Source organism: Scyliorhinus canicula, chromosome 2 (assembly GCF_902713615.1).
Source record: "Scyliorhinus canicula chromosome 2, sScyCan1.1, whole genome shotgun sequence".
Classification (NCBI taxonomy): Eukaryota; Metazoa; Chordata; class Chondrichthyes; order Carcharhiniformes; family Scyliorhinidae; genus Scyliorhinus; species Scyliorhinus canicula.
The window spans coordinates 45,244,867-45,265,738 of NC_052147.1; the positions used below are offsets into that span (position 1 = coordinate 45,244,867).

Here is a 20,872-nt window from a genome sequence, read left to right on the forward strand (position 1 = left end):
CGGCACCCACAACACCCCCCCCACCCCAGCCACGGTCGTGCCGTCTCCTCTCTGGCGGCTGCCCCACGCCAACCCCTACCTCCTCGCTCGCTGGCGGGGGTCGGAGAATCCTGCCTGAAGTATGGTGAGGACAAACCTCTTGATTTTTTTCAAAGGATGCAGTGAGAACTTAATGAAGTCCTTAGCAGAAATGTTACATTGAATAACAAAGGACTGGGTTCATTGCAGAGGAATCACAAGCGATGAGGCAGCCAACATGATTGGGAAAAACAGCTGAGTTATTTATTTTTCTTTTAAAAATTTAAAGTACCCAATTCTTTTCTTCCCAATTAAGGGTCATTTAGCATGGCCAATCCACCTAAACTGCACATAGAATATAGAACAGTGGGTTGCGGGGAGACCCACACAAACACGGTGAAAATGTGCAAGCTCCACACAGACAGTGACCTTTACTTGTAAAAAAATAATTAGGTACTCTAAATTTAAAAAGAAAACTAACAGCTGATTCCAAATGAAGATACTGAATTTGTGAGCCTCACCTGTGACAGCACATTAAAAATACGCCACAAGGCCATGCGGCTCTGGAGTAGCATCTCCAAGGAGCGTCCAGTGCTGAGTAAAACAAGTATTTTGTTGCTTATGTCCTTCACAATGACCTACATGTGCGAGGTTGGATTTTCTGACCTCACAAAGATGAAGACAGCACAAAGGAACCAGCTGAACTCTGCACCTGTTGTGCATATTGGCCTCTTCTCCTGGGAACCTGATTGTGAGGTCCAAGCAGGATCATTAGTCACAATAAAGGTATGAGAAAATGGTGTGTTGTGAAGGTTGGTCGGTCGGCGCGGGTCCCGAAGGTCAGCCCGAGTGGGTCATGGAGGTCAGCTGGCATGCGTCGTGAAGGTCGGCCGGATTGGGTCACGGAGCTGGCGTTGGGTCATGAAGGTTCGATGCCGCGGGTCCCAAAGGTCGGCTGGAGTTGGTCATGAAGATCGGCCGGAGTTGGTCACGAAGGTCGGCTGGAGTGGTTCGCGAAGGTCAGCTGCCGTGGGTCGCGAAGGTCGGCAGGTTGGTAAAAATGGGTCCCGGGAAAATAAGTTTTAAAAACACTGCGATAGAGGGTGCTGCAGGAGACACGAGGAGGCAGACTTATCCTGGATGCTCAAAGGTCATTCATCTTCGTACGGCACTGCAATCCTGTGTTCTTGTGAAGTGAACTGGCGCTCACAAGCGTGGGTTGGTGACCTTGCTGGCAAGACATCTGGGCCGGGATTCTCCGACCCCTCGCCGGGTCGGAGAATCCCCGGGGGGAGGCGCGAATCCCGCCCCACTGCCCCAACGCTGCCTGCCCTATTGTCCGGCACTGGTTTTCAGGGGGCAGTGGGATTCCTGCCATGTCAGTCAGGGGCCGTTGACAGCGCCCCCCCCGGTGATTCTCCGGGCCCCGATGGGCCGAGCGGCAATCCAGTTTTGGCCAGTCCCGCCAGCGTGAATTACTCACCTCACGCACGGCAGGATCTGGCAGGTAAGTGTGGAGGAGTGGTCCTCGGGCGGATGCAGGGCAATCCTACCCCGGGGGGGACCCCCCATAGTGGCCTGGCTTGCGATCGGGGCCTACCGATCTGCAGGCGGACTTGTTCCATGCGGGGACTTTTTTCCTCCACGCCGGGCACTTGTAGGGTTCCGCCATATTGCCCGGGGGGCACGGCGCGGAGAAGAAAATCCCTGCGCATGCGCAAAAACCCGCTGCCGGTCTGCGCATGCACAAACTCGCGCCAGGCCCTTTGGAGCCGGCTTGAGCAGCGGCAACCCCTTCGGCATCCACCTAGCCCCCTAGAAAGGTGAGAATTCCTCACCTTGGGGGGCCGTTGACAATGGAGTCGTTGGCGCCGGTTTTCCCACTGGCGTGGGGACATAGCCCCATTTTCAGAGAATCCCGCCCCTGATCAGTCATTGGTAGAGGGTAGAGGAACTTCTGCCCCTGCTGGGTCCCATCCAGAGCTTGCTGAGGGTACCTGCGGTGAAGCATGGTGCAGTCTTTCTGGCAGCCACCTCCCCCAATTCGACTTTGTTGGGAGACGTTTAAATGGTGGGCCCCATTGATTGCAGCCATTAAGATGTGGCGGGGCAAGTGATTCAGAGGCAGGCCGCCATGGGCACGGCGTGAAACTCATGGAAAAAAAAGTTCCACTTAAAGGGGCTGACTAAACGACAACTTTTCTCAATGATTGCACCAATGGGATTCTCACACAGACTGAGACTTGAAAAAATATCGGAAAATTCCACCTCATGTGTGCAAATAATTTATTCCACAAATGGCCGTTATGTTTGTCGCAAAGTTTAATTATAGCTATAAAATTGTGATACAGACTTAATGTAAAAATCATGGGCAGGATTCTCCGACCCCACGCCGGAGAATCGCTGGTGTACCGCACGGATCGTGCCACGCCGCCCCGGCGCCGGCACACAATTCTCCGCAGAGTGGAGAATCAGCGCCCTCGGCGCAGGCGTGGTTGGCGCGGCGCCGGTCGTGGGCCGCTCTACCGGCCGGTCCACCGATTCTCCGGCCCGGATGGGCCAAGCGACCGTAAGAAAAAAAAACGAGTCCCGCTGTCGCCGTTCTAACCTGCTCTGAGCCGGCAGGACCTCGGCATTGAAGGATCGAGCGGGGCCTGTGGGGGTGTGGGGGGGTGGGGTGGTGTGGGGAGGGGGGCGTCCCGACCCCAGGGGGGGGGGCTCCGATGTGGCCTGGCCCGCGATCGGGGCCCACCGATCGCATGTTGCGCTTTGAAGGAGAGGCCACTGAGCATGCCCGCGTTCTTCTGTAACATGCGCGGCGCCAGGTTCGCGCCGGGATCGGCAGCTGGAGCAGTGCGAACTGCTCCATCGCCATGCTGGGTCCCCTGTAGGGGCCAGAATTAGTCCTGGCAGCGGCCTGTTCACTCTGCCGCGGGATGGGAGAATCCCGCCCCATTTACCCAACAATTCATATTTGCTAAAGTTGTGGATTTACACTATGGGATATAAGATTTTGTCAAAGACATCTCTGCACACATGCAAACCATGGGAAGCAATTGATTGCTGCAAACAGCTTTCCTCCATTACAATAAAATGATTCTTTGATGCAGAAAAATGGCTTCCTCTGTTTTATGATCACTGTCTGATCTTATTTTTTTGGGGTTTGAAAAAACGTGACCCCGTCCATTGTGGGCGAGATTCCCCTTGCAACGTCTCTCATGAGGCGTCAATAGCCGGGTAGATCCCGGGAGCGGGGTTTCCCGGCTTTCACCGGCCACGCTATGGGACGGTGAGCTGCTTTCCTCTGCAGAGTGGCCGGAGGATCGCATCTATTGCAACTGAGCATCTCAATGGGTTACATTTTAAGCTTTTATCCGCACAGTGCAGAGCTACCCCTTTCTAATTTGGCATCATCTATTAATTTCATTCATTTTAATTTTGATTTTCTGGATGTAAATCATTACTATAAATGATAAACATTTGGGTGGCCCAACCCTAATCTGAGGGTCACTCCATTGTATTGCTTACTACCTCACATTGTTCACTACCTTTGGGCCGACACCGTTTCCATTCCCAAACTGTACCCTGAATTTCCGCATGTTAACTGGTAAACCTTCATGATAATTTTTTTGGGGAGTTTAGATAACCTTTCCTCGATCGCGTCCTCAAAGGTGTGGGTCAGTCACGGTCTTCTTCACGTTGCACTGAATGTGGACAGCAACAGAAATAATCTCCATAATAAACCTAAAGCAAACTACGGCAAGCTTAAAAATAAACACGAAAAAGTATAGAATTAGAATTATGCAAGATGATAGGGTGAGTAATATACTCTAATAGGTTGCATAATGTGGTATAACAGGGTGTGATCTGAAGTATAGTGGTGGTATTTTGTGTTTTTCAGTGCATAAGGGTTGCTTTGGGAAGTGAAGAAGTGCTTAAGGACATTGGGGCATCTTAATATTTTACATTAAAGATTGGAAAAAGTACCTGCTGCTTTTTTGCAGCATTCTCACCTTTTGGCTGCTGGTGTTGTGTCCTTCCTGACTCCTGAGGGAGATGGCAAAGAGCCACTTCCCTTCTTTGGTAGCACAGTCCCATTGTTAACTGTCGGCCTTAACGGCAGGGTTTGAACTATGGGTCTTGCTGTAAAACAAACAAACAGCACGTCACTACCCTCCACAGAGCAAATACCTTTGCTTTTGAAGTAAATTAATCACTGTTTTCATTTAGGGGTTAATACTCTAAAGCGAAAGTTACTTTGCTATATTATGTGGAACTTCTGGTTTCTGTTCCAAAGAAGTGACTGCCTTGAAATTAATCTATGGGATAATCAATGCAAATGCTCAATTTGCTTGTCTGAAGCTCCTTACTCCGCTATTTTATTTTACAATTTAGAGTACCCAATTCTTTTTTTCCAATTAAGGGGCAATTTAGCATGGCCAATCCACCTACCTTGCACATCTTTTTGGGTTGTGGGGGTGAGACCCACGCAGAAATGGGAAGAATGCGCAAACTCCACACGGGTGGTGACCCGGGATCGATGCCGGGTCCTCGGCGGCATGAGGCAGAAGTGCTAACCACTGTGCCATTGTGCTGCCCTATTCCCCTATTTTAGTGGAGGCAATACCCACAAAGTGGTTAATGCTTTTGCCAGTGTAGACGAGAGCGGAATTTGAGATATAGGGCTGGAGTCTCCGCCCTGCCGCACCACATTTCTGTTTCAGCCCGCTGACGGGATGCTCCATTACGCCGGATAGTCAATGGGGTTTCCCATTGTGGGGCAGCCCCACACCGTCGGGAAACCCCCAGGCTGCCGGCAAAACGGAGAATCCCGCCGGCAGAGAATCCAGCCCAGAAGCTTTTATGCATTTGTAAGTGTTTACACCTATAGTCACAGAGAGCAAACTCAGAGCTCACAGTCTTAAACATTTATGAGGAAGTAATACATTCAAAATATTCATGCAAATTGCTTGACATTGTCATGGATACCTCTGAAAGAAAATGCAGCAAGAACTGCCAGTATTTAGCCCACAAATCCAATATTGTATTATCTTTCTGGTCTACCGTGACTAGAAATCTGTTGAATGTTTGCATAGTAAGGATCATTCCCAGGTTGTATTATTTCAAGGTAAAAATGATTATTTAATTCTGCTCAGATTTTAGGTCAGATTCAACAAACACGCCCTGGGGAGATATCCAGGAAGACCAAGTTCTCTAGAAGGACACACTGGAAAGAAGTCAATTGTGGTTCAACAATTAAGCAAGGATAAATTCCACAAAATTGTTGAAGATAATAGAAATGAGTTCCTTCTGAGTCAGAATGATACCACATGGGCTTTCTAAATTGCCCTTAAAGTCCAAAGATGTATAGGTTAGATTAAGTGGTTATTGAGAAAGGGTGGGGAAATGGGCTTGGGTTGGATGCTCATTCAGAGGGTCGGTGCAGACATGATGGGCTGAATGGGCTACACTGCAATGGTTCTATGATTAATGTTTCGCATTAATGTCGTATGGACTCGAAACGTTAACTCTGTTTCTCTCTCCACAGATGCTGCCAGATCTGCTTTTCTCTGCAGTATTTTGCTTTCATCGCATTCCAAAGGTCAGAAAACCAGCAGGAAATGCTGACTGTCTTTTCCTTTTCTACCATTTCTAGATTTTTTTGTATTGACAGCAAAGTGTGAAAACATTGTATTGTAACATCTGAAATATCACCACATGCACAAGTTGAAAAACGTTAATATATGTCAATATATATATATAGATATATTTATCGTGTGCATATTAAGTAGATCATTGATCTTTTAATCATGAAGACTAATGGTAGGATTAAAGGAGGACATGATAAAGAGTAATCTTGGCAGTGGTATGTGGTGAAAATTGAACACAACGCCAAATTCCTCTCTGCCACTTAACAGAGACATTCACATGTTTATTTTACTACCAGCATAGAGACAATTTATTTGCAAACAGTGAGTGTTCACATCATTGATACTGTCAACAGTAATGTCGACCTATTATGTTTGTTTTTTCATGACCTCACTGTTCAGAACAAAACCTGTACTTTCCATCGCCAGCCATCCATTGTGGTAGTGTCACTCAGGCAGCAGATAATCGGGGAGGAATTCATTACTCCTGTTTCAGTTTCCAGGGGAATGAGGAACCAGGGATATAGGAAACATCCACTTCAAAAACATTTTTTTAATGTTTCCAATTAAGGGGCAATTTAGCGTGGCCAATCCACCTACCCTGCACCTCTATTGGGTTATGGGGATGAGACCCACGCAGACACGAGGAGAATGTGCAAACTCCACACGGACAGTGACCTGAGGCTCCACTTCACAAATGACAAGCGTTTTGTTTAAAGTATTCACTTGGGAGTTAACCATCCTCCATGTCATTATCTGCCAGTCCAGTATGCAAGACGCCAGCTATAGATCATTCCTGAATGAAATAGTTATCTGGATTGTTAGGCAGTGGTAAGCAAATAAAGGTCATGAAAAGGACACCATAATATTAAGTGTATTTCACCCATATATTAATGACTGATTTTTTCCCCTCTCCACTGGCATTTAGGCTCACAGGATTTTGTGCCAAACTTTGTAAAGGAATTTCTTTCCCAACAGCACTGGAAATCCTGTGGCGGGGATGTTTGAGAGGATTAAAACAGGCATGTGAAGCAGCTCAGGCTGAATGAGAGGCGAACCCATCAACAGAGCTAAACATACGTCACTCTTGCAGAAAGGTGGTGAATTTGATTGCTTTTCTTCATTGAAAGGTGGGAGAGCATGCCCATTGGAATTGATAATGTTTGTAAATATCAAGCTAACTTTAATTCAGGAAGTTGCTTCAGAAGTACCCCAATCACAATGCGCAGCGTTTTCAGAGGCAATGCATACAAAGGTTGGAAACAGCAAACTTACCTCAATTGGCTGGACCTGCCACGGTACCACCAACATTATTTGCAGATTCTGGCACACCTACTGAAAATGTCCTTGAATTTGTCTCATTCGAGAATCAGTTGTCGGTGTTATTTGCTACACACGCTCCAATCACACAGAATGACAGTCGACACATCCGGTAAGAGTTGCAGTTATCTGCTGTCTGTAAAATGATTGGCTTTCCCTTCAGGCATTTTGTGAAGATTGTCCAAAGGAATGTCACAGAAAACCTCCTTTCCAAATAGCAGCCTTTACAGGATTACCTCCCCTATTGTAGCCACAAGCAAGGAAGTAAGTGCCGAGTTGTTCTCTCAAAAAGGATATACTGATACCAGGGCTGAGAGTTTTTTGCCTAACAGGAACAATTGAGCAGTTTAGGGCTCTTTCCTCTGGAATAGAGACGATTTAGGATTAACATTGTAGAGGTCTTTAAGATGATGGACCATTTCGATAAGGTGGAGGAAGCAAAGGTGTTTCTACTTGCTAATGTTTCCACTTGCTGTGGTCAGAACTAGAGGTTGTAAATGTAAAATATTCACTAATAAATCCAACAGGGTATTCAGGACAACTCTTTACCCTTAGAGTGGTGTAAATGTTGAACCCACTACCACAAGGTGCAGTGGAGGTTAATAGCATGGATGCATGTTAGGAAATCTGATCGAACACATTGAGGGAGAAACGGATGGCGAGATATATTAATGGAGTTTAAGTAGAAGGTGGGAGGAAGCTTTTGTGGAACATAAACACTGCGCCAAACGGCCTTTTTGTGTGCTGTAAATACTATGCATACTAGAGATCACGGGCGGGATTCTCCCACCCCCCGCCGGGTCGGAGAATCGGCGAGGAGCGGCGTGAAACCCGCCCCGCTGCTCTGACGCCGGCTGCCAAATTCTCCGGTGCCGGTTTTTGGGCGGGGGCAGGGATCGCACCGCGTCGGTCGTGGACCATTGGCAGTGGCCCCCCACCCCGATGGGCCGAGCGGCCGCCCGTTTTCGGCCTATCTCGCCAACGTGAAATGGACATGGTCCATCCCGGCGGAACCTGGCTTGTCGGCCGTCTAGCAGGGTCCTCGGGGGGGGGGCGCGGGGGGATCCGGCCCCGGGGGTTCCCCCACGGTGGCCTGGCCCACGATCGGGGCAAATCGATCTGCGGGCGGGCCTGTGCCGTGGGGGCACTCTTTCCCTCTGTGCCGGCCTCTGTAAGGTTCCACCATGGCCGGCACGGAGAAGAAACCCCTGCGCATGCGCAGGAAACACACTGGCAGTCCTGCACATGCGCCAACTCACACCGGCCGCCGGCGGTCCTTTGCCACCGGTTGGCACGGCGCCAGCCCCTCCAGCGCCGGCCTAGCCCCCAAAGTGCGGAGGATTCCGTAACTTCCGGACGGCCCGACACCGGAGTGGTTCGCGCCGCTCTTGCCGCCGGTACGGGCCGCCCCGTCAATTACGGGAGAATCCAGACCCACTTATTTGCAGGCTCATGCTTGCTCCTTGGGTTGCCTCTTCCATCATTTCTGTCTGTAACTTTTTAGCCCCTCCCTCACCAGCTCAGGCAAAATTTGCAATACGTTGAGAAATCCTCTGATCTTTCCCAAAGGTTTATAGAGCTTCTGTCCTCCATTCTGGCATTTTCCTTTAATTTGCCTTCAGAGTAAGTTACATGCAAGTTCGTTCCAATTACTGTGATCCTGATACTGGTCCAAATCTACAGCCAGAATGATGCGTATTTTGGAAACTTTGATGCAAACAGCATACTGTTCGTTCATCTAAAACCTGCTAATAGCATTTCGAAACTATGCCAACAGCTATCCAGTCTGAAATATCACTCATAAAAGTGTTAAAATCATTAATTTTTTCAGCAGCTTCTTATACTATTTCCTTTGGGGCTTTTTGGTCCTTTAGCTAGGAACACGCATGCAGACCGAACCCTGGAGTCCTTCAAGATCATCTGGCTCATTGTTTTATCAAGCACATTCATTTAAAAAGTGACACTGTGTCTTGTTAAGGGTTTGCCATTTACCACAGATGTCATTTCTCCACAGCACAGGATCAGTAAGCGCCTTTTGAAAATCTTCTCTAGTTGTGTGCTAATTGCTACTTTAGGGGAAAGAAATCAGCTGCATTGATCAGCAATGGCAGCTTGTCAGGAACCCTTTATGGCAAATGTGCTGCTGCAGTACAGTTACAATAGGACAGTCAGAGCCACTCAGAACAAACCATTTGGCAAGTGGACTCCAAACACCATCAGTCAGGCTCATTAATTTGTTATGGAATCAAAAATATTGTGATTCCATCACTAATCATTCACCAAATAAACTTCTTAATTTTTAAGAAGTACCTTTAGAATGAACTATTATTCATGCTAACCCTCCTGGGACCTGTTCTGAAGTGAACAGCTGAAGCAGTTGTCTCTAAGGCATTGAGATCGAGGATCAGCCATGATCATATTGAATGGTGGAGCAGGCTCGAAGGGCCGAATGGCATACTCCTGCTCGTAGCTTCTAGGTTTCTATGTTTTCTATGATCCTATTGGCTTCCAATTCCAATATTAATTGTGATTGACCATTGAGCCTGATCTGGGGGCAGGGCAGAGGGAGAAGGCTAGTTTACCTTTCAGGTGCACTACAGTAGCTATTCGATTAAAGTGACCAATACTGTAAAATGAAATACACTTTGGAATATGAAACACTGAGCTCTGCTGAGTTGCTGACCCAAGTTGAATTGAACACAGAAGTCCAGAGCAGAGCTGTGCCATCTCCTGCCAATAGGAAACAATCAAAGGGTAGTCATGTTCAGTTAGCCTCTGACACAATTCCTTAAATAGCCATAAGAAATATTGGCCTGCAAGCACTAGCTTAGGTGTATGAAATAATTGGGAAAACATGCCTTGCTGATACCATAAAAGTAAAGAAAACTACACTTTGTAAAATAGAGGTGTAGAGTTGTCAATAGAGATGGGGCTTCTTTTTAAATAGCCAAAGTAACTTTAAAATTCAACACCCAAAATGTAGGGTGCACCTAATCCTTATCTCCCCTTGTCCTTCTCGACCTGTCTGCAGCCTTTGCAATATTGACCATAGCACCATCCTCCAACATCTCTCCACCTTCATCAAGTTGTGAGGGTGTTGGAACCAATAATTCCACGGACACGTGCTTGTAGCATTAGAATAGCAGTTTTAATATACTCACAACAGGGCCAGCCGGTTAGCCATTGATCTTTCGGTGAACTGGCCGGCTGACCATGTGGCACTGATCTTTATACAGCAGCTCCAGGGGGGAGGAGTCCTGGGCGGAACCAGGGGAGAAGCCCAGTACAATTCTCGAGCATTCCCAGAGCTACTCCCCCTGGTGGTCAGGTAGTGCAACTTGCTTACAATATAGGCACATGTATATACAGATTATAATCCGGTGTGAATCGCATTCACCACAGAGGGGTTACCCTGGTTCCATTCTTGTCTATCTAACCGTGGTTAAAGAACCAATTGCAATGGTTTCTCTTCCTGCTCTCACATTGTTACCTCTGCTGTTACCGTGACCCCCTCCCCACCAAGTATCTAACCTTGGCTCCCTCCTATTTCTCAACTACACACAACCCCTGTGACATTATCTGAAAACAGAGGGGGTGGGGGCGGAAAATGGGCATTGACGCCAAAAACCCGTACGACGCCGCTCCCGCTCACCGTGAATCGCATGCCCGCGGGGTCTACGCGGGGCAGGTAGGGGAGCATTGACAGAGGCCCCCCCCCCCCCCGCGATTCACCGACGAAAACTGGCCGAGTTCCCGACGGCGTGGTTCTCACCATGTTTTGCCTGTCGGGAACGGTTGGCGGCAGCTGCGGAGTCAGTCCGCGGCCGCCCTTGTGTGAGGCGGGGGGGATCCTTCACCCTGGGGGGCCTCGCGGACAGCCAGACTAGTGATCGGGGGGCCACCGATCCGTGGGTGCCTGCAGTCTCGGGGGGGGGCCTATATTTTCGGGGCCAGTCCGCGTTGTGGGTCCGTTATGTCGCGCAGTGCGGCCACCAAAGGCCGCCACCGGGCGCATGCGCAGATTCCCGACCGGAAGTGTAGGGCCCTATAACAGCAGCCAGAGCTGCGAGGAATCTCCGAGGCCCTGCTAGCTCCCTTCAGGTAGGAGAATCACTCTGGACGTGCTTCAAGAAGGTCCAGAGTGAAACGCCCGCGTTTTGACGCTGGAGTGGGGACATAGCCCCATTATTGGAGAAACCCACCAATTGATTTTGAAATTCTCAACATTGTATCCCAATTCCTCATTGGCCTGGACCCACCTTTTCTCTTGTATATGCTCCAGAGCCACATACCTCTAGGTTATCTGTGCTCCTTTAACTTTGGCATCCTGAGCATCCCCGATTTAATTGCTCCAATGGTAGGCTTGCCTTCATTTGCCCCAAGCACTGGATTTCTCTCCCTGCACACCTCTAAATGCCCTTCCCCGCTTTAATATTCTCCTACTTCAATAAAACCTACCTCTTTAACAACACATTTGATTGTCTATGTGCATCCGTGTCATTACTTGTTAGACAATTGTCAGGAAAATATTAAGGACATGAAAATATCAAGGAAATCCATGAAATTAGAATATTTTAAGTTGGTTATATATTTTAAAAACTGCAAGAATGAAAGTTAATCAAGGCAGGGACAGGATGGCTGTGTTTTTTTTTTTTATAAATGTTTTTATTCAGTTTTCATATTTTATATTGAACAAATTACAAATTGTTAGGAGAGAAAAAGAACAAAAAAAAAAAAAAAAAAAAAAAAAAACAACAAACAAACACGCAAAAATTAACATACATATTTACAGGTAAGCATCTTCGTAGTAGTAACTGCGCCCGCCCCCCCCCCCCCCCCCCCCCCCAACATGTTTATTTAGTTTGGTTTTGGGCCTTAGCTAGCCATCGAACCCCCGTACCGAACCTGTAGCCCCTCCCGCTACCTTCCCCCGACTATTCTTCCTCTTGTACATTGGCCACAAATAGGTCCCGGAACAGTTGCATGAATGGCTCCCACGTTCTGTGGAAGCCGTCGTCCGACCCTCGGATGGCAAATTTGATTTTCTCCATTTGGAGAGATTCCGAGAGGTCGGACAGCCAGTCCGCAGCTCTGGGCGGTGCTGCTGACCGCCAGCCAAACAGGATTCTACGGCGGGCGATCAGGGAGGCAAAGGCAAGGGCGTCCGCCCTCCTCCCCAGGAATAGATCTGGCTGTTCTGAAGGATGGCTGTGTTAATGGAGCCAGTGCCGTTGATATGTTGAAGAGCTTAGCAAAACGGCAAACAGATGTTACCTAGGGCAAGTCAGTAACAATGGGGGGACAACACATGAATGAATTTTAATAAGTTCAAAGGGATTCAAAGGAACAGATACAAGCTGTGAAGAAATGTTCTCTGCATTTTGCTTTTACACTCTAAAAACTAAAATCAAGAAATGAGGGTAATTAAGTCTGTTTTCTGGAATAAGTTGGGTCAGACAAGGGGAAACTGTATTTAATTAAGATGATTAAACCTATGAAGAGAGCTGTTTTTGGACTTCAGACAACAGCAAGAATATCTTAACTCCCAGCAAGAAGTACCTGTGATAAAAACCTGTCTTGAAAAGCAAGTTGCTTATGATAGCTCAGACGCAACACAAAGAGTTATAACTGCCTGGTGTGGTAACTCTTACTGGATTTTTGAAACAGATTTTAGGATCTACAAGGTGCAGTAGAACAATTTGGGGAGAGTTAGCTCTGAAGATAGTAAAGATTGTTTAGAATGGTTTAAACAATTAGTGATACTGTGTCTATCCATTGACTTAGTTAGGTGTACTTCTAGTTTACTTTAGTGTTCGGTTTCTTAATAAATATTTATTTTATTAAAATCATCACAAAACATCCGGGATCCATCAATCTCTGGATTTCACACCTTTGTTCACATTATACCAAATTGCAAAATATAATTGAAGACAGTTGCTTCAATTTTCCCATCTGGAAGTTGGAGAAAATCGGCATTTACCATTAGCCGTGACCTTAACAAAAGGCTCCGATGAAGTGTAAGGGATGTTTTACTATATTAAAGGTACTATACAAACACGAGGAGTTGTTGTTGTTGTCCTAGCTGGAGAAACAGCAGAAAGTTAATCAGTGGTCACAGTGCTGGTGTCTGTATGGTTTCAGCAGAATGGGAGCTGGGACAGAATGGTAAGCTTTGTCTGACTATTTTAGGGGCGCTAGCTAGCGGTCCAGTGAAGATTCCGCCCAGAAACCTCAACTTTCATGACTGTTGCCCTTTGGTTTACTTGGTTGCAAACCAACTATTGACATCTCACACCATGATTTCCTCACAAGTTTTCTGTGACCTGGTATGTCATTCCCTCTTTCCTACTGCACTGACCCTCTGCAATAAGTAACAAGGACACTGCAGACATCTGATATATTCCCTAATATTATTCACATAATATTGGCTTGAATAGTTTGCTATTAATCTTGTTCCTCTATGGGGACACGGTGTACACTGTCTGACTCTAACTTTCCACTTCCTTTCTTGAACACTCCACTGTCTTTGTGTGGTCATTGCTTATCCAACATCCCATCTAGGGTGAACCACAATTTCCTCCAGTTCGACATTGGAAAGGCTGAACCCATAATTCTTGGCATAAGTGCAAACCACCGATTACATCCCTGTTCCGTGAATAACCCCAACTTAAAATTATTTCTCTGCTTAACTCCCTTCATAGCCTCAGCTACCTTGAGCTCTGTAAACTCTTTCAAATACAATATTCCCCTTCCTCAACCTCGCCGTTGCGTCGACTCTGGGTAATTCTGCATCTCCCTCTTCAGTCAGCTGGTCAATGTGTTCTGGAATTCTTCTTAAAGTCATCTCTGGCTCTCCACCGCCTTCTCCTCCTGAAAACCCGTTCTTTTGGCCAAGATTTTACTCCCTCCTTCTATCACTTTATTTTGCTCACGGATCTTTTTTTAATGATATTTCTGTGAAGGCTGTTCATCCACATTAAAAGCAGTGTAAAAATGCAAGTTATCGTCAATTCCCCTGTTATCTTGTGTAAATTGTGTGGCCTGGATCTTTTCCCAGTGAAAAATCTCCATCAAGAATCTTTCAAATATAGGGTTACAAATAATATATTTCATATGGGAGGTATTCACATAAATGCCCCAAAAATAAATATTGTACACTTCAAAACTAATTGATTGGCTGTGATGTACTTTGGATGTCCTATGGCTGAAAAAGGCATTGTATAAATAAAAGTTCTGTTCCTTATGAAGAATGCCTGTGTTGACATAGGAATATTACTGGAAGTCAGTTCATTATCTTAATGATTTGGGCAGCTGAAAGTGATGGATTCAATTCCCAAATGCTCAACCTGATTTCCTGATTCAGTCAAGCTGACTGAGAAGTTATCACGTTGCTGCTCGGCATGGCCCAAAGGTGAGGAAGGAAAACTAGAAGACCGACACTCTGCTCTTCCAGCACCTTCCAGCAGATGGTCTTAGAGCTCAGAGGAAGCTGTCCACCTCCACTCTTGGTCTTGATGTATAAACCACTGGATGGGATGGGAAGATTGTGCCATGCAGGGAGTGAGAAAATAAAATTACCCAGATGATTTTAAATGAAAACAATTATTGTATATTCATGAAGGTTTCATTAACTTAATGACAACGTTTCTGAGGTAAATGTCCCTGCATTAAATCCATCATCGTTCATTAATGGCGCACTTGACAACAGCTAGGATGTTAATTTAGAGTGTAACAGTAACTCTATTGTCTGCATCTTCCACGTGCTTGCAGATTGCATCTTATTCTATGGGGAGCTTCTATAACCTGGAGTTGAAGGGATCTCAAATGCTTACCTGCTTTGTTAGAACTGCCCTGTTTATCTGCCTCTGTCCGTTTAGATGCTGCCTGATCTAACGGTCCATAAAGAGGAGCATTTGACAAAGAAAAACAGACAAAAGAGGAAAATAAAATGTAAATGTGACTGAAATATGAAAGATTACAGAAGGAAAAGTTTAACAGTATGATAAAATAAAAGATTAAAGAGGAGAGCAAGTGAAAGTAGAATAGCTACCAAAGGAAAGTTAAAAAGCGCCACAGAAGTATGATCTAGATAAAGAACAGTGACTCCAACTGATCTCCACTTTAATGGGAAGTGGGGAATTCTAATTATTTTCAATTAACCAGACATGCTAACAATATAACTATAATCATGCATTTTAATTGTAGGCTCTGGACAGTGAGAGATTAATCAACAGTAGAGTCATAACATTAAAACTGAAACTGATTCTGAGATTCTTTCAAACGATTACGAAAATAACAGTTGTTGAAAACTTGTTTATCCAAAAATTGCATCTGGCAGAGCAAAATGGAACTCCCCTAATATTCTCAAGTGTTCCTGCCTCTGCTCACTCCCAGCATTACAATAGCACACACAGAGGATAGATCATGGTGGAGAGAGCTGAACTCTGGATAATATATCATTAATGACCTGCTGGCTATTAATAACAATCTTTGAAGTCAGCTGTCACATTTCACCTTTGAAAATATCACAAGACCAAATAGAATTTCAAAGCGAGGTTCTTCAAGCTGTAAACAAAGGATGGCAAAAAAACGGGACTGAACAGCCAGATCAAATACAACCCACTCTTTCATCTACTGACCATAGAACATTATACTATCACAGAATCTTTACAGTGCAGAAGGAGACCATTCGGCCCATTGAGTCTGCACTGACCATCTGAAAGAGCACCCTACCTAGGCCCACTTCCCCACCCTATCCGCCATAACCCCGCCTAACCTGCACATCTTTTCACTCTAAGGGGCAATTTAGCATGGCCAATCCACCTAACTTGCACACCTCTGGACACTAAGTGACAATTTAACATGGCCAATTCACCTGATAAATAGATTTAGAACCATGTTGCTAATTGCACATAAAATAATTCTTGCACAGAGCAGCACAGTGGTGTAGTGCCTGCAGCGCTGAGAGCTCAGGTTCGATCCCGGCCCCAGGTCACTGTCTGTGTGGGGCTTGCACATTCTCCACGTGTCTGCATGGGTTTCACCCCCACAACCCAAAGATGTGCAGGTTAGGTCGATTGGACATGTTAAATTGCCCCTTCATTGGAAAAAAAAAAATTTAATAACTTTTTTTAAAAGCTGAGTTTCAAAACATATTTTAGTCACCAGTGACCACAAACTGGGTAGTAAATATTAAATGGAAAGGCCATTGTATAGCCGCTTTTCTTGGAGAACTATTGTCCTTGTTTGTAGCTATTTTACTGGTGGCATATACGATACAGACATTTTCCCTGGCAGCCTAGTACCTGTAAATACTATAGTCTCTGGTGATTGTATATGGACATTATCGGAGGACCTGGAACTTTAGATCATAAAATCCCTACAGTGCAGAAGGAGGCCATTCGGCCCATCAAGTCTGCACCGACCCTTCGAAAGACCATCCTACCTAGGCCCAATCCCCCACCCTATCCCTGCACACTACCCTAAGGGGCAATTTAGCCTGGCCAATCCACCTAATTTGCACACGTTTGGACTATGGGAGGAAACCGGAGCACCTGGAGGAAACCTATGCAGGCACGGGGAGAATGTGCAAACTCCACAGTCACCCGAGAAGAACAACAGTCTGACTGTTGTGTACCTGTGTGTAATTGAATCTCTAATTGTTGAAAGCATCCACGTACGTGGTGGTAAAGAACTTTGTATCTTGGGCTCTTATGCTTGAGAATCCTTAATTGTCAATGCTTGACAGTATTTGAATATCTATATCTATGTGTATGTATTTAAGTATCAGGTGGTCCAGTATCTAAATGCATGTGTTACTGGTTACCTTGTAGGTAGGTCTTTAATGTTTATCCTTCAGAATAACAATCTTTATTAGTGTCACAAGCAGGCTTACATTTATACTGCAATGAGGTTACTGTGAAAAGCCCCTCGTCGCTACATTCTGGTGCCTGTTCACTGAGGGAGAATTCAGAATGTCCAATTCACCTAACAGCACGTCTTTCAGGACTCATGGGATGAAACCGCAGCACCCAGAGGAAACCCACGCAGGCACGGGGAGAACCAACTTCAGTTCATAGAATCATAATAGAATAATATCAGTTTATAGAATCATAGAATTTACAGTGCAGAAGGAGTTTGCAGGAGTTGATTGTTTTACTCTCCAATTCTAACTACAAACTTGAAGCTTATACAGATATTTAGATGCTAACTGAGATAGATTGCTGGTCTCATTAATTTTGTGCAGTTTTCAAATGAGAAAACACCAATGTGAAACATTCTGAATAAAATCGTCCTGCACTTGAATAACAGATGGCATCCTTCCATGTTCAGCTAAACAAGTGAACCTCATGTAGTCAGTGTGGCACCTGTTATATTGCCAAATACTCAAGTAACTCTGCTAAGAACTCAAGCGACATTGCAACCTCTCTGCTGTTATAAAGACTTAATAGTAATTATGCTTTTTTTCCCACTGTATCGGCTTTTAGGGTGCATGATGTCACAAGGAATGTAAGGTACAATGTTGTCCATGTAAGAGTCCTTCCTGTTTATTCCCCTTATTTCCCCTTTCTTTTATTTTCCCGTTCTTGTTTTGATCCATGGATGGTTAATGAACATGTGCCTTTAAGTCAAGCAACCCATGTCCTTAATTCAAGCAGAAGATTCCAGAGGTTTAAGGAAAGATCACGTGCTGGTTTAAACTGGAGCTGCAGAGCTTTTAGCACCAGTGCGAGAGACAGGGTTGGGATTCAGTTTGATTGGTTGGCCCGTAGCCAATGAATTGGCCCTAAAGGCTGTGCCCTGCCCGGTAACACGTGGTGATTGAATCTTATCCCACTGGTATGCTTTTCAGAGTCCCAAGGTTTCAGTTTTGATTCTGGAAGCGCAGAGAGAGATAGAACTGACTTTCTCTATCTCTCTCCAGAAAGTCTGCTGTGAGTGCTGTATTTTTCCAGAAAGTCTGCTGTGAGTGCTGTATTTTTCCAGAAAGTCTGCTGTGAGTGCTGTATTTATCTAGAAGGCCTGTGAGTGCTATCTCTGTCCAGAAAGCCTGTTGGGAGTACTTGGATGAATGAATGAATCTACAGAGAAGACCATTCCAGGCTGAGAACAAAGACTTTAACCCACAAGCCTGCTGTGCTAAAAACTATCATCTCAAACAAAGACTGTTTTTCCTTTCGCTTATTGTTTGTTACACCTTTCCACCCCTCTGTGTTTTTCTGTATTGTGTGTGTATGGGGGGGGGAGTTAAAGTGGGGAGTTAGGAATGAGTTAACAGTTAACCAGTTGTATTTGCTGTGCACTTGCCCAAGGTGTCGTAACATCTGACAGGTTGGACGGCACGGTGGCTAGCACTGCTGCCTCATGGCGCTGAGAACCCAGGTTCAAGCCCTCCCGGGTCACTGTCCGTGTGGAGTTTGCACATTGTCCCCGTGTCTGTGTGAGTCTCACCCCCACAAACCAAAAAAAAGATGTGCAGGATCGGTGGATTGGCCACGCTAAATTGCCCATAATTGGGGGGGGAAAAAGAATTGGGTGCTCTAATTTTTTAATAAAACATCTGGCAGGTTGATCTTTCCTGGTTATGGGTGCAGATGTTGCCCTTGTTCCCAGGTCTCAGTAGAAGAGTATCATCATGCTCAAAGTTCGGGAACCGCAAATATATAGGATATGCTGCTCTCTAAATGCCAGGAATTCCAGAGAAAGAGCTGCTATCAGTAGGAGAATGAGACATCAGTGGTCAACAGCAGTCCTTCAAGATAAAAATATACAAATGGAGTTGGAATCCAATTCTCTACAAATGATAGCCAAGATTGTCCTTTGCGAGTCTGCCTCACTACCGCTGCCAGCGAGAACGGAGAATGAGACGCTCAGTCAAATTTCCACCCATTATAGCAGCAACAGAGAATCCCGCCGACATGAAGGAATGGTGAATCCCACCAGACATCTTCTCCGAATGCTGTTTAAATGTATCATTGTTAAGCTGAAAACTGGCTCAATGACCGTGTCGATTGAGTGGCTGTCCATTCAGATTAGGAAAGTTTCAACTTCAGCTGGGACTCATCACTATCTGAGAGGAGTCAACACACCTGAGATAGGGAGAGGAACTGCAGCAAAGCTTTCTGTTCCTGACTGTCACCCGGTGACTCCAACTGAAGCTGCACATGTATAGCCATTGGCTGAGGGCAAGATTGGATTTAGCTGTGATCCCTGATATGGTTGAACAACCTATCAATACTCTAAATCGAGACTCTCAGAAGAGTAATGGCCACATTAGGCAAGGTGTGGTAGGTGACCAGTACACATGGAATCAAATTCCAGGAAAGGTCCAAATCATCAGAAGAGGAGAGAAAGGAAAGAAATAATGGAGGAAATAATGCATGATGGTTAAACTTAATCATGGCTGGACGTCCGGTGGCGGCCAGGGAGTATGTGGTCACACATAGGCAGCTCCAGCTCAAAGGCGTTGATTTGGGCTGGTTTAGCTCACCAGGGGCTGGTTTAGCTCACCAGGCTAAATCGCTGGCTTTTAAAGCAGACCAAGCAGGCCAGCAGCACGGTTCGATTCCCGTACCAGCCTCCCCGTACAGGCGCCGGAATGTGGCGACTAGGGGCTTTTCACAGTAACTTCATTGAAGCCTACTCGTGACAATAAGCGATTTTCATTTCATTTTCATTTTCATTTCTTACCCATCAGTCGGGTAGAACGTTAGTGGGGTAGGTGCAGAAGAAGAGGTTCTCCCCAGAATTGGCATGTCTAATGGCTACCAGCCCTGGCAAAAGACAGTCAAAGACCTGGCTAAGGAGCTGCAGGACACCTGAGGCGCAGCACCAATTTTGAGAATGGTGGAGCGGGAAGGGTTACAATCGGTGCAAAAGACTCAGGTGGAACAGTTGATGAGCTTCTTCAAGGAGGAATTTCGCCAGCAAAGGAAGGAGATGCAGGACAACTGGTCAAAGGTGATTGAGGGAGCAGTCGCACCTCTCGCGGATCGCTGGACCAAGTGGAGAAGTGCCTCAAAGTGCATGGGACGACGATATGTGAGGTGGAGGGGGTGGTGTCCGACCAGAACAATTGGATTGTGTTTTTCGAGGTGGAGCTGGGGAGCCTGGGGGTTCTATGCTAGTCGCTGCGGATGAAGGTGGAGGAGCAGGATAACAGGTCCAGGCGACAGGACTTGTGAATTGTGGGTCTGCCACAGGGTGTGGAAGGTTCGAGTGCCACGAAGTACGTTTTGAGGATGTTGGTCAGGCTGGTGGGGGACAAGGTGTTGGCCAATGCCCCAGAGGTGGATTGGACCCACAGGTCCTTGAGGCAGAAGCCGAGAGCAGGGCAGCCGTCATGGGCGGAGAGGGGGGCAAGTATTTCACTCGGGGTTTGATCGACAGTCGTAGGGGTTGGCCAATTTGTTGAATAAGAGGATGGGGTTTGTGGGGGCCAGTGAAGTGCAGGACCCGGGGGGAAGGGATGCAATAATGAGTGGGGTCGCCAGCAAGAAATGAGTCAAGTGCAGCCTCGACAGAGAGAAACTCCCCAAGGCCAAATAAAACTGCAAATTGCCATTGAATAGCGAGCTGCTTCTCAGCGATGCAGTGGTCAAGAAACACGCCGCCAAATGCACACAAAACCAGAAAAAGATTTTATTCTGCTGAGTCACGCCCATTAGGGGATGGTTTAGCACAGTGGACTAAGACAGTTGGCTTTTAATGCACAACAAGACCAGCAGTGCGGGTTCAATTCCCGTTCCAGCCTCCCCGAACAGGCGCTGGAATATGGCGACTAGGGGCTTTTCATAGTAACTTAATTGAAGCCTACTTGTGACAATAAGCGATTATTATTATTCAGAATTAGACAGTATGAGTGTAAGTGCAGTGTATGCTCCTGG

General features: G+C 46.2%; 1 protein-coding gene across 8 annotated transcripts in view; it reads right to left on the bottom strand.

The window, feature by feature from the left end:
- eml1 (EMAP like 1) overlaps positions 1–20,872 on the bottom strand; it is a 272,486-nt gene that overhangs the window by 79,763 nt on the left and 171,851 nt on the right. For 6 of the 8 annotated variants that reach the window (XM_038777141.1, XM_038777093.1, XM_038777114.1 and 3 more), the window contains exons 3-4: positions 14,819–14,875; positions 4,032–4,161 (exon numbers count right to left, since the gene is read on the bottom strand). In XM_038777141.1, the coding sequence (XP_038633069.1) occupies positions 4,032–4,161; positions 14,819–14,875 (187 nt within the window). The remainder of the gene's footprint in view (positions 1–4,031; positions 4,162–14,818; positions 14,876–20,872) is intronic. The other 2 variants (XM_038777151.1, XM_038777122.1) reach the window with 1 other exon arrangement.